This window comes from Brachyistius frenatus, unplaced genomic scaffold (genome assembly GCF_029030835.1).
Source record: "Brachyistius frenatus isolate BFR_SWC_R1_liver_20210118 unplaced genomic scaffold, ASM2903083v1 Contig_10, whole genome shotgun sequence".
In the NCBI taxonomy this organism is placed as follows: Eukaryota; Metazoa; Chordata; class Actinopteri; family Embiotocidae; genus Brachyistius; species Brachyistius frenatus.
In genome coordinates this window covers 2,249,743-2,264,304 of record NW_027210609.1, presented here as the reverse complement: position 1 = coordinate 2,264,304, position 14,562 = coordinate 2,249,743, and the positions used below count along the sequence as shown (strand labels likewise).

General features: G+C 37.2%; 1 protein-coding gene across 1 annotated transcript; it reads left to right on the top strand.

The window, feature by feature from the left end:
• The first annotated feature begins 4,280 nt into the window (after window positions 1-4,280).
• mrps16 (mitochondrial ribosomal protein S16) lies at window positions 4,281-6,861 on the top strand. The gene is made up of 4 exons (XM_069690859.1): window positions 4,281-4,443; window positions 4,672-4,702; window positions 5,671-5,937; window positions 6,480-6,861. The coding sequence occupies exons 2-4, from the start codon at window positions 4,690-4,692 to the stop codon at window positions 6,596-6,598; spliced, it is 399 nt and encodes a 132-aa protein (XP_069546960.1). The 5' UTR covers window positions 4,281-4,443; window positions 4,672-4,689; the 3' UTR covers window positions 6,599-6,861.
• The last annotated feature ends 7,701 nt before the right edge of the window (window positions 6,862-14,562 follow it).

Below are 14,562 nucleotides of genomic sequence, written 5' to 3'. Positions count from 1 at the left end.
TTGTGTCTTTAAAAAAAAAAAAAATTTAGTTTTATATTCTCACAAAATATACCTAACTAATTAACACCCCATACCAATTCATATTCATGTAAAATGGGATGAAGTTTGTTCCATACAGGACAGGAGACACTGCAGTTTTACCATAAATATAGATAATATGATAGTCTCGCTCCTGTGCACTTTCTAATTACATATAAACATTTATCCCTAATAAAAATAACTGTGGATCCAATGGAATATTGAAACAATACCTGACATTTTTGGAAAAGGTCATTGCCATCTTGCTATTTAGGAGCCAGAAGTGACCATATTTGGATGAGCTGGGGAGGGTCAAGTGGTTAATCTGATTCCAGAGGACACTAAACCCTGCCCACCTATAAGCAAAAACCTGACAGCACCACAAGCCTGTCAATCAAACAAAGACTCCTTAAACATACTGCTTTTTGAGGCCTAATGTCTAATTAATCATGGGATTATTTTAAAATGGACCACCAGAAAACTAATAAGAAAGTAACTTTAGGGAAAGACACCATTGTGACTTCTTGAAAAAATGTATTGACTTAGTATTTCATGAGAGAAGCTGAATGGAAGTCTATGGAGACGGAGCCTTTTTGGAGCCAACCTCTAGCAGCCGTCAGTGGTATTGCAGTTTAAGGCACCTCTGCATTGGCCTCACTTTACAGATCCAGAAATTACATTCACTTTTATATCAAAGTCTATGATGGAAACAGGGAGAAACAACGAGCTTGGCTCTGTCCAACCAACACATCCTCATATGCCAAAATGACAGAATAGGTCATTTGCAAAAACGACATATGACCAAGAGAGAGTACCAGCGACAGACGCACTGCACCTTCATCATCATGGTAACAATAATAAACACATGATTACCGTTGTGATGCGATCACACTTTGGTTAGCTTTAGGCAGCAAAAGTACTTTGCTAAATTTAGGGAAAAGTCAGAGCTTGGGAATTCTTCTATTTGATCAGAAGGTTAGAATAAGATGATGTATTACGTAAATTACGTGATGGTAATTAATAAGTGACGTTATTAAAACCCATCTTGTTTTTACACAAACAGCAGTCTCCTGGCTGAAATTCTTCTATTTGATCCATCCAAACACCCGTAACCTCCGGAGTTTGCCACTCTTTATGTCACCTGACCTCATCCTTTGATCCTGCTGTAATTACTATGGCCACCTGAGGCCGCAATAAATGTAAATATGTCACTTGATAAAGCTGCTGGAACAGATGAGCTACACGTCTGTGTTTAAGGGCAGGCTGGTTTGGTCCGAAAATAAATCTGCTTTCCACTTTTAAAGCTCCCTAATTAATACAAGTTTTGAAACTTTGGTTTATGTATGTGTTAAACAAGTGAGATACAAAGTGTTAGAAGCGCTATTAGGCAGATTTTATTACATTTTGACGTATTTTGGTAAACGAAGCTGATTGGTAATTCTCTTTTCATTTTGCCCTCCACCAAAAACCAAATAAATATCTCTCTTAATATGTTGAACTATTCCTTTAATGTCAGTCATTTCTTTAACAGTGCATCACTAATCAAGCCAGGATGGAATATTTGTAGCTTCTGTGTGGGACAACACTTTGATGACAAAAATTGTAATTTCAAAATCACAGCACAGATTGAAGCCAACACACGTCTGACTGACAACTAGTCAATGTGAACAAATATTTCAGAACAAATCTATTTCAAATGACACTGAGAGAAAAAGACGGTATTAGTTTCCCAGAAAAACAAATACCGGTTGACACTAAAAACTATTAAAATAAATGTATAATGAAATATAAGACTATATAACACTGTAAAATGATTTGGAATGCTTTAATTCAAAATACAACGGGGGTATAAGGATTTTCAAAGTGCATAATGTGAAGGCATCCTTGTTTAGAAGATACTAGTAGCATCTTCCACATAATCAAATTAACCTCAGACATGTTTGACTAAAATGTCTGGGGCAGCCGTCTTCGTTTAAAGCAGACTCCTCTTTCTTTTTTCCTGGTAAAATATCTGGTCATCTGAGCGTCTCTAACTGAACTGTCACAGATGATTAGAGGAGGAACAACTTGCCTTGGTATCCCAAAGAGCATGGGGTCCTCACGAGAGACTGAGCCACAACTAGAATCAATGTCACCGTTCAGATAATCATGCATTACCGATTCACCATGTAAGATGCATTTTGTTTGCTGCCTAACTGTGTAAAGCCTCTATTCATTTTCAGATTTTTCCGCAGAAAAAAACATGGTCAACCCCATAATGATGCTTTCCTCTTGAAATTCCGAGGCCTGGATTTTGAGAAGAAAGTGTTCTGTGCTACGTTGTTCATCTGGTTGCTCAAATTATTTCTGTGAAAATTTTTAAATCTTTTCAAACTGCAAGCTTATAATCTTGTTATTCTTTCAAATTAAAGATGTGTGTGTTATGACTTGACAATTTCTCTTGTGATAGTCTAACTCATTTAAACTATGACTTATTAATACTCCACTGTAGCAGTGTGTATGGTTTGACCATTTTAGAAGGGAAAAAATTAAACATAGTTAAGACGAGATGCTTTCATTTGCAGATTGGAAAAGCCCTTAAAGCTACTGTAAACAAATCTAATTGACTTAATGTATAAATTGGCAATGTTATTTTTTATTGAAAGCATAATCAGGGATATTATCAATTGCATGGAAACTAAGTATTTTACAAATATTCTTAGGTAATGTCTCTTTTATCTGTCAGTAACCAGTCATAAGTCATTACTAGCTTTATGTGTGAAGAGTTACGCAGGGACAGTAGGATATTTTCAGAATGACAAACAAGGGCTCATCTCTTTTGTGTGTCTTCAGTGACCTCTCCTCGCAGAAAACCATGTGTTTGTCACACACACACAGAAAAACAAGCTTTACACAACAGGGGTGTGAAATCACCATGTTCCAAGACTGGGAGCGGTGGTGGTGGTGGCGGCGGCTATGATGGTGGTGGTGGTGGGGGCAGCCGGGCTCCCCGTGGGCAGAAATCTTTGTGCGCTTGGACAACATCAGGCAAAGCAATGACCCCTGAATTCGTGATCACTCTCAGGAAATTGGTGTTTCATCTGGGCTGGGGTCAACAGTGGAAACTGATTAGAAACTCGACGCGCTGCTAATGTCAGACACACAACACATGGACAATGTGTAGGATCGCATGACTGATAAAACACTGTTGTAACCAAAGCTCCTCACTTTGAGTGGTAGAAAATTATATTTACAAACTGTCAACCATAAATGAAACAGCTGGATTCGTCACTTTTTCCACTTTTTTGGTTTACAGTGTGTACCAGATCCATTATCTTAACTAAAACTAGAAAATGCATTGCATTTAGGTTCCTTTGAGTACGTTTGCACATTAACAGGCATTTAGCTGCATTCAAATCTGATGTATTTTTATAATGAGGAGAGTAAATATAACTACTATACACTATTGAGGCTCAAAAATCTGTTTTATGTATTGCCAAAAGCAGCAAATAAGAGCACGCAAATAATCAAGTTTAATTTTGAGGAGGTTTTCCTTACATATCTCCATTGGAAACCATTTTATACTTCCAGTCCGCTGCATTTTACAATAACACTGTATATTCCACAACATTTTTTATAAACTTTGTTTATAGGCCCTTTGTTTATTGTTTAACTTAAAAAATAATAAACTTCTAAAATAATGAACAATCTATGCTTATAAAACGCAACAACCAGATAGAATATAAAGTCATTTAAATGAGCTCCAACTCAACCAGATAAAAGAATAAAATTCTGCTCACATGTCAATGCATCAAATATATTATTTTTTACATGTTACCATTGTAGCCTATTACATTAACCCATGAGACGCTTTTGATACCTACAGTTTGTTGATAGGCCTACTTGTCTTTTCATTTTCTGAGTTTTACTTGTAACAGTAGGCCTATTTTATAACCTTTACTTCAATAAAGATTTTGAGCATCCCTGCATCTCCTGCCTAAAAGTAACCCTACATGTTAAACCTGCAGGATAAAACTTGAAAACAATGTCTGTATGTAACTACTCACATTATCTTTCTGGGGCCATTTTGAAGGCTGAAATGAGTTCCTCAAAAAGTGTCAGGAAATATTTCGGAGTGAAACACGAACGCTGACTTTTCAAACGGGAACTCTTTTGCAGTGATAGGTGTAGGCGGCCCTTCAGTTTCCTGCGGTGCAGCGGGCAGCAGTGCAACCGCGCCATCTAGCGTCACTGAGACGCAACTACGTCGCAGATACGTAACTTCCTGTTCAAACATGGCCGCGCACTGACAAATGTCACGACGCTTCTTCTCCTGCTTAAAAAAAACAAACAAAACAACCATCAAATTACTGTCGTCTGTGCGGCGAATAAAGAAGAGGCGACATCCGTAGAGATTTTCCTCCACGTCGTCTCACATCTTCAGAGGTAATTCACTTCTTCGTGCTCATTTCTAAACCGCCTATGCCATTAAGACAGGACACGCTTCGTGCTGTTAAATTTAGCACCAGCCATACTGTTGTCATTCAATGACAATTTCGGGTTTATTAGTGATGTAGTCGGGGTTGAACAGTACAAGATTCGCTGCCGGCGTGGTTTATAGAAATTCGCTTGTTTTTTAAATGATGATTACAAGTGCTATTTCGTCTGTTGCAGGATATTTCAGCGAACAACATGGTGCATTTATGTGAGTATTCAGTCAGAGCTTTTTGCTCTCTGTCAAGGTTTTTAGAAAGGACAAGTGGATATTTTACAATATTTTTTTTTCACTTGTTCTTCCACTATAACTACATGTACGTATCACTTTGAAAAAAAATAAAAAATATATATAGAAAATGCGTTTGAGATAAGAGTTCGTGTTTCATCTAAAGTGTCTTCAACAACGCGAGAGGTGCGAAAAACGGACAATCAGTGGCTCAAAGCTGTGAATCAGGTTCCTTTACGTTTCCCCCCAAAAAAGATAAATGTAGTACCGAATCTGAAGCTGTGAATCCTCGCAACAACAAAATGCCGACATGTCATCCCACAACACAAGTGGACATTTATCATCACCAGTATGAACACACTGCTTCGTCACTTCTTTCCAACCAAATCTAAATCTAAAACAAATTCCAAAACTAGTGAAAAATGTCAATTTCTGACAACAGTCCTAAACGCAAAGATGTAGAATTAAAGAATAATGTCAAAACAGATAAAGGAACAATCCACTCATTGGAGAGGCAGTAATCAGAGGATTCATTTTCTCATTTCGAGTGCATCACTTCGCTTGAGCTTCACAGTAAAGAGGAAAAGCAGCAGTCAAAACAAGATTAATACAGCTCACTTTGAGAGAAGGCAGGGTAACCTCTGCACTCTAAGATTAATATAAATAATAACAAACAAACAAAAAAACGTTTACGTTTACTCCTCTCATCTCTGCTCCTTCCTCCATTTTTTTGTTTTGTTTTGAAGGTTATTTTGATAAAAGTAACAGGACCAGAGGTATAGACAACAAGAGTTGCTAAGTAAGATATTAATCAGCTTCTGTACGAGGTTCTTTGACAGTATAACGTTAACTTGTGGGATATCAAGCAGCCACTGACACCGGGATATGTTATGTAACTCTCTTTTGTCCTCTTCTTTGACAATTCTCATTGTGTTCATTTCCTTCTGCAGCATCGCTCCTCCTAAAAAAGTACCACGGGGGTTATGTTGTCATTCGATTGGCTCTTGCAGGCCACAATCAAGCAAACAGACCCTTTTATCGCATCGTGGCAGCTTACAACAAAAGGGCAAGAGATGGTAAATATATAGAGCAGCTGGGTTCCTACGACCCTCTTCCAAACATCTACAACGAGAAACTGGTCAGTTTCAATTTCGACCGGATCAAGTACTGGATCGGTTGCGGTGCACATCCGACGAAACCGGTGGCCAAACTTCTCGGTGAGTAGTCACTTCATGAGTCGGCTCTTTTTAATGTCGTTTGCGCACTTTCATTGTCGTCCTTTCCAGAGAATTGTGCTGCTCGTAGAGGATTGTTTAATCAAGGAGGTCCAGCCGTAACATTTACCAAGAGGCCCACCCTTAGGTTAATATTTATCTCGAGATAATATCAGTATGGTTTACTCATTGAAATCTTTGATATGTTTTGTATACAATCTGCTATAAATCGTGACTTCATCATGCCCTCAAGCACCTCGCGCACCCACTGGTGCAAAGAATTGTACAGAAAAAGATTAATTCTTTATTTTGTGGGTTTAATAAGCATCTCATGCATCACTTCACTGGACCAATGGCATCCTTAGAATTAAATGTAGTATATTTAGGAGGACTACAAGAAATGTACATGGTCTTAAAGTGATCATATCGATACACTAAGTTCCAAAAGATGTTGGCAACTCCCAGCAATGTTTCTGCAATATTTGTTTGGAATAGCTTGTTGTGGAAGTTGTCATCTTCCCCCTTTCTTTTCTCTCTTTCTGCAGGGTTGGCGGGATTTTTCCCTCTGCACCCCATGACGATAACAGAGGCGGAGCGTCGGAGAGCCCAAACGGAGCTGACAGAAACAGCGACGGAGGAGGGACAGAAGCAGGCGGAAGTATGAGAGCTCAAGCTGCAGACCGTGTGACTGTCCAGTTATTTGGAAGAAGAACCGATCGATTTGTTTTTTTCACTCGTTAGCCGCCTATAGCGGTTTAAGATATGAAATGCCGTAGGATTCGTTGCTTCAGTCGGATCGCTGAAAAAGTCATCTTACAACTGATGTTTCATCAAACTCAGCAGCTTCACGCGCGGTGCGCTGCAAGCAGCAGTTGTTTGTATTTATTCTTTTATGTGACTGGATTAAAGAATTTCAATATTATATCATTTCTTTGGTGTTAAACTGTAGATATTTTTTTATGATCATGTCTAACTTTTCCTAGACTTTTGTAAACATTCCGCACAAACAAGTTTTCATGCCTTTGTGCCGATAACAGCCGCAGCTGCCAGCATTATGTCTTTGGCTTCCCATTCTCTAGAGCGGGATATCTCAGCAATTTTGAGAGAATTTCTTCAAAATTGGCTCAAACGTTGTTTTGGCCTCAAGGATTATCTGAATATAATTTGGTGGTCAAAGGTAATTTTTTGTTTTGTTTATCCTCAAGTCAAATTTTTGATTGAGTACAAATTATAATTCAACTTTATCTTAAGTACATACATTTTCTTTTGTCACAAGCAAAAGGTTCCCTAATGTAGGTCAAAACAATATGTTTTGCTTTTTTTTACCCCCTAAATTTGTACTATTAACAGCTACTGTATTTTCTATATTATAAAAGCAGACTTTTCACTTAAGATGAAACTGAAATTTTGTTACAATCAATATTACATTTTGTTTACTCAATGAACAAATACAAGAAGATTCTCTTCAAAAGACCATCTTTATTGTGATGTTTTTAAAATGTGCATCACCTTCTGTTACTTGTATGTATTAAAAAATAAAACCAAAATACACAAATAAAACCTGAGATTTGCAGTCAGTAGAGCTAGCTAGTGTGTGTATCACACATCAACACTTGAGGAAAAACACAGAATGAGTAAATGGTCTGTACTTGCACAGCGCTTTATCACCTTACGGCCTCAAAGCGCTTTTACATGTTTTTTCCATTCACCCATTCACACACGAATGAGACAGATCACCATGCAAGGTGCCGCCATCAGGAGCACATTCACACACCGATGGCACACCACCGGGAGCAACTTAGGGTTCAGTGTCTTGCTCAAGGACACTTTAGGCATGTGGACGGGGGGAGCTGGGGATCGAACCACCAACCTTCCGATTAGTGCGCAACCCACTCTACCGTCTGAGTACCGACAGAGTAAATTCTGGTCTTTGATCTGTTTTTAAGCCTTCTGTAACATCAACCACATCAATGCCAACATGGTACATCTTTTCTTTAAAAAATGAGATAGGCAATGCAAAAGCCATCAAAAGTTTCCTCTGGTATTATAACTTGGCTATCCCTTTATAAAACAACCATAACAAATGTTACCTTGTGTTGAACCATTACAAATGCGAGATCGGAAGTTAGCATCCAAGTAATCTTTGTACTTGAATATTTCTTCAGCTAGCTTTTCCAGAATATCTTTGACGTTTGACCTATACACCGCATTTCCATGTTTTAACTGCGGTTCAGTGTCATAGGAGAATGTTGGTCTCAGAAACTCTCTGATACAGAAGTTCTTGTAGAGACAGCTGGAGTAGCTCTGTGTGGTCTGACAGTAGACTCCAAATCATCATAGGCAGTGACTAAATCCTTTGCTGCAATCATCAGTTATTGGGATGACCCGTACAGTTGCCAAATCCTCACATTCTGCAGAAGATGTGAAAGTTCACTTGTGCATCTCCATAGTGTCCGTCTTGGTCCTGCAATCTTACATTTCAGTTTACCTCGCAGACTTTTCAGACTTCATCCATAAGCTGCTCCATTGTCAGGAATTCCATCAGGCAGAATGAGCCTCCTGGTGTCATCAGGATTCAGGATAACTTGCACCTTGGCTGGCCTTTTCATTGACCTGTCAGCCCATCCAAAAGGTTCTAGTAAAAACAAGAATAAAAACTGTATTCCTTTCAGTGCAAAATTGGCCATAACTTACAACTAATTCACACTCACAGATTCATTGATTCATACTTCTGGTGAATAAGAAAGAAATTTCACAATAAATATTTATTATTTATGAAATCAATGTTTGTGTATGTTAAACTGCTAAGGCATTATGTCATCTTTAAAATCGAATTCTTACATTGAAAAAGGCAGAAAACGTTGTCTTTTTCTTTCACTAGGTGAAGTGCCTGTATACAAGGAATAACAATTTCCACCATTTGCTCAAATTGATTGCTTTACTCAAAAAAGTGTTACAACTTTGGATCTGCTGTAAAGATTTTAGTGTAGAGAAACATTAAAAGGATTTCTGTTTTTGGGAGACAAGCTCAAATTCTACAAGTTCTACAGCACAAAAGGTTGTTTTTTTTTTTTGTCGTAGGTCTTTCACTTCAAGACAGTGGAAAGTGAGCCACGACCACTAAGAGAAGCGAGAATTGGATTTTATTTGACTTACTTCATACTGTTTCGAATTTATACTACATTACATATTCAACTGAAATTACATTTAAATACTACATTGGTAAACATACATCTGTGTAAGTTTGAAGCTTTTCTATTAAAGTGCTAAATTTCTATTTTGGATTTGTAGATTATATTTAAATATACAGGAAAATAATATTCACAGTTGTTCATTATGGTACTTACCAATTTCAGCAATATGTTGATAACTTTGTAATCCACAACAGCAAACCTGTGAACACAAAGAAAATGGTGAGATCTTACTTAATCACAATAGACTCGAATTGATTAACTGAGCCTCAGGTTTACTGGTGGTTCTGTACTATACTCCATTATACTGACAGATCCAATCAATCAATACTCAACACTTTAGTCAGTCCTACAACTTAATTCACCGTCGTAATTTTTGGTTATGCATCACAGAATAAAACTTGAATTCATATGTATTCATATTTGTATTATTAAATGCTGTTTAAAGAGCAAAACGGTAAAGATATCGCGCGGGGGGGGGGACCCTCTGAATTTCAAGTCTGTGGGGCACAAAAGTCAGTGAACTACAACCCCCATTGCTGCTGCACGGCTCCACCTGCACCCCACCTCTGCACCGCTAGTAGAGGTGAGAATGGCTGAGGAGAGGCTGCATTGTTTATTAGCCGTTTCAGACCGGGTATACGGAACATACAAGTGACCAGTGCGCATTTCATTAGACATGAAGCCGACACGTTTAACATCCGTCGGATTAACGATAAACGGTGCATGACTGAAACGACGACAGGCCTTTTGCTAGTTTATCGAAGCGAGCCTTTCCATAAATCACTATTTTGGTCCTTCCGTGCCAGCGAAATTGCATGAGAAACAATATTAACTTTGCACTTGTCAACCGGAGGCAACCGCAGCCTCGCAGTTAGCACGAGACAGCGAAATACACGCGAAATACAAAGATGGTCTCTAAAGTGTTTGCCCATGCTGCCACTAAGCAAAAAATTTTTCCACAGAAAACACACATTCCCTTCAAAACAAAGAATTTCAAACGCTTACCTTGTTTAAAGGAGTTGTTTGATCCTGAAGAAAGTGCTCCCTTCGGAAGCGAGGTAACGGCGGGCAACAAAACTCGACGCAGAATAATTTGACGTCACGTCACGTGGCAAGTAAAAAATACTAACAAAGTAAAAGTAAGTATTGGTGTTAATTTACTCTGAGGGGAGTAGGTTTTAGTTTTAGACAAACTGAAAAACCCTGGTGTAAACTAGAAATCACAATTTTCACTTTGACTAAAGTATAAATTCACTTTAAGTCAATGACACTGACCTTTCACTTTTTTCAGTGATGTTTGTGGTTACAACTCAAGAATTCATATGCTAAATAGAATAAAATAATGACTTGATGATATTTTGTATCCAAAGGGTCAAAGGTCAACTTCACCGATATCATAATGTTCTGCAAAAACAGCTATTCTGTTCATTATTGAAAGCCATAACTCAGCAACTAAAAGCAAAATTGTAACCATATTTTACACTTATTCAGATACTGAGATTGTGACAATATTGCGGGTGTTCACCTTGAAACTGGTGATTGTTTGGATCTTTTGTGCTATCGTGTTAAAGAGCTGTGTGAAGCACCCATGTTTTAGAAATTGTAACGCCTTTATAGCAACATCCATTTTTTAAGCATTGTCTACTGTTTGTAAGTTTGTGTTCTATCAGAATTCACTTTAGAGGCCATATTCATTCAAAGTCTTCACTACATACAGTATGTGTTAGGAGTCTGGACAGACATAAACTGCAACTTTACTGATTGGCAGAGGCATACAGCTGTGAGGTGGAAATTCTAGTTAATTAAATTAAATTAATTATTTTTCTTTCCTTTGAAATTGTCCTAGGAAGCTTGCCTTCTTTTTTTTCTTCTCATTTTTGCCTGCATACATTTGAATGGGCACACATGAACAAGTAGTGAATGTCAATCAGGTTAACTACAAGGAAATAAAGAAATCAGAAGTGGGTGGGTTTGTATACATAGGTGTTGGCGAGCTTGATTGCACTTGGTTCCCTTTTGGTTTCATAGAAAATTCTCCACCCTTGTATTTTGGCAACCTTTCTTAACTGTAAATGTACCACTTGCTGTAAGAAGTGACAAAATATTTGACACTGGAATCATGTTATAGTAAATCTGTTTTCTGTTTCAAATCAGACAATTCTTCTCATAAAATACAACATTTACAGATCAAATTCAGGATTCATTGGGGTCAGCAAACATTAACTACCAAAATGCACAATAAATCATTCATACAGTAAATTATTCTGTACAGAATTGATTTGACCTGGTTAGGATAGAAAAGAATAACAGTCACTGAAACATAAATGCCTGCCACACTTATTTCTTTAGTTAACAAACTAAGCAGGAGACATCATCATCAACAAAGGCTCATTATGCATGTTGTCTTTTGATAAATAGAGTGCAGAGGAAGCACCACATGCTGTCTATTCATTTATGTACTTAATAGTTTCTCCTCTCTTCACAAATAAATCAGAGGATGTCTGTCAGCGGTGAGACAAGAGACAGGTCTAAAATCATTTAATGAAAGAAACACTAACTCAACTGAAATACAGTTCATATTTAGATCATGATTTTTCACCAGCATGTATAAACTGCTGTCTGGTGTGAGTGCCACATGCTTATCCTTGCATGCTTGTCTTTCTGTCTTTTAACAGCTCATTGTTGCACCACAGGGGTGGTTTGCGTCAATCAGGGAGTGATAAGAATATCAATGTGAGCAAAGACGCAGTGGATGACACCCTGGAGTCCAGATGAAAGTCCAGCCAAAACAAATGCAAGACTTAAAATAGTTCTGTTGTCAATATTGTGTTTTTTCTATTATGACTGTGGACAAAAACTCTGTTGTTACTCTTGGGCGTTTCCAAGTACAGCTGTAGTTATAAAGGTAGGTAGGTAGGTATATACTTTATTAATCCCCGAGGGGAAATTAAAAAAAAAAAAAGCCAGTGCAGTCTGCAGTTTTTCTCATTGTAGTTACACATAACTTGAATTTCAAGAACATAATTGATAAAACTGTAAAAGGAAAAAAAAGTGTCCCAAATAATTTCAACATTGTTATGAAACTATATTAATCTAGCATGATGTGGTTGCCAGCATACATTATGTTTTCTGTTGTGTGGCATTTCAGAAATAATTATCTAATGAGCAAACAGAGGTGTGGAGTACTTTACCCAAATCTCATACGGCCTCAAGATCAAGAGAAATATTTGTGCTCAACCTCGTCACAGCTCATTTATCCCCAGATATATTGTCAATATGTTTCCAAATGATGCATTCCTTAAGTTAGAGTCATTTGACCTTTTCTATCATGTCCAGCCGGTTGCCACAGCATATGAATACAAGATTAAAGTAAATCTCAACAACAAAGCATATTAATCACTAGTTGCCAAATTTATAGAAAAATAACAACTAATTCAGTATTTGAAGAGAAGAACAATACATGTATTGTTAGTAACATTATATGAATAAAGTTCTATTAAAAACTATTTTAAAAGTTAAATTTACATCATGGATAAACTGCTTGCAGTAGATTTTTCACAAAATCTTTAAGAAACATGCAAAATCTCTCACCACTGATGGATAGCAACTTCATTATAAACGTATACTCCCTCAATACTGTAAGAAATTAACCTGTATATCATCAGTGTTATCCATAACTGGTGGCTTGCTTGAACAAGTGTCATTGACTATATATATATATTTTTTTTTTTAATGAAAATTACTCAATTACTAAAAAAAAATAGTACTTACTGCATAATTATTCTTTAAATAAAATGTAGTTTCAACCTTGGTAGTAGGTAGTCGAGTTTTGTTTCATTTACTGTGTTTGTGACATTTAGCAAACATCAGCAATTGCATGACAGGTGCACAGTATATTAAGTATCACTGTTGTCCCCGACAATACATAATGGGTAATAATGTAACATTGGGTAATAACTCTTTTCTTTTTGAAATTTCACCCACCCTCACTCTACCTCACCCCCACCTCACCCACTCACACCTTAATCTTTGTCCACTTCAGCGTCACTGTGAGCTGTATGAGTGTAATTTCAGGGAACTTCACAAATCCCAGCAGTGCAAGGACACAAGTTTGCAAAGGGAGGGACCTACATCAATGACAACCTCAGTTTACCAGCTGATCATTGGTGACACATGCAGTATATCTGATACTTATAGACAAATGTTTGTATGGCTTGCAACTGCCAACAGAAACACAGGAACTTACAAGTGGATACTAGTACAAGTTTACGGCAAGACTGAAATTTACAGAACAAGTGAAGTATTTAGCCTACGTGTTTCTGGAGGTATAGAAATTGTAGTACTTGAAATAGTTAACTTTAGCATCTTTAGGGGGATTATCTGAATGTCAAGGAAAATGAAAAGGAGGACTGACCTGGAACCCTGTAAATGGAGGAGGCTCTCCGCCTGTCTTATGCTCCTGACTTTTACGGTCATTCTGCTGATAACATTCGGTGTGTTCTCTGCCCATAAAAAAGGTAAGTCTGTGATTTCTGTAATTGTTTTATACATAACCAGATGTGCTGTCCTGAGATTACCTAATTGTTGTGCATGTAACACTGGGATTACCAGACATAGTGTTTATTGCCATAGAATATTGACATGACTAATTTTAGTTGTGACAATGCCTCAGGAATAATGGCAATTAATACATAAAGTAAACAGATTGACTGCTCCTCGCTGTCGACATGCATTTGGATTCTCTCAAACGTTAAAGTTTATTTGTACTCAATGTATTTGTTTTTAGAGAATAGAGAATATGTACATAAAACATAAATGTGAATGGTTATTTATTCTTTTATTTTTGTTTTGTTTTTTTTGTGTCATGTGGGGAAATGTTGTTTTTTTTTGGATGTGTTTTAGAAAGCTTTTTGAAAATTCTGTCCAAAATCCAAACTATACAGGTAGATTTCCAGTTACATAACTTTTTAAGTACATCTCATCACCAAAGTTTTCACTTGTTTAACAACTATAAAAGACTGATACGGACTGGCATATTCAGTTAATAATTGCAGAAAGTGAATGATAACTATACAAACATTACACAGACATTAGATACTGTATGTCAAAGAGATAAGTAAAATCAAACATGTTCAATGTGGGAGGAAGAGATTTTCATTTCATGTGAACTTTGTGTGATCCCCTGTTATTATTAGAGCACCAGGAAAAAGCAGGTGAACTCTGTGGAATTACAAAATATAACCATTATCAATGCCCAACATTAGTCTTCAAGTTTGAAAAGTGGTGGTGAAAAAGTTACTAAACCCTTGACTTTATCAACTGTTTGAACTTCCTAGGCAGAAAAAACCTAACACAAGCATTTCTGGCAGACCTACACAACATTAAGAAGGAATTTTGATCCATTCCCCCTGACAATTTCCCTTATATACTTGAC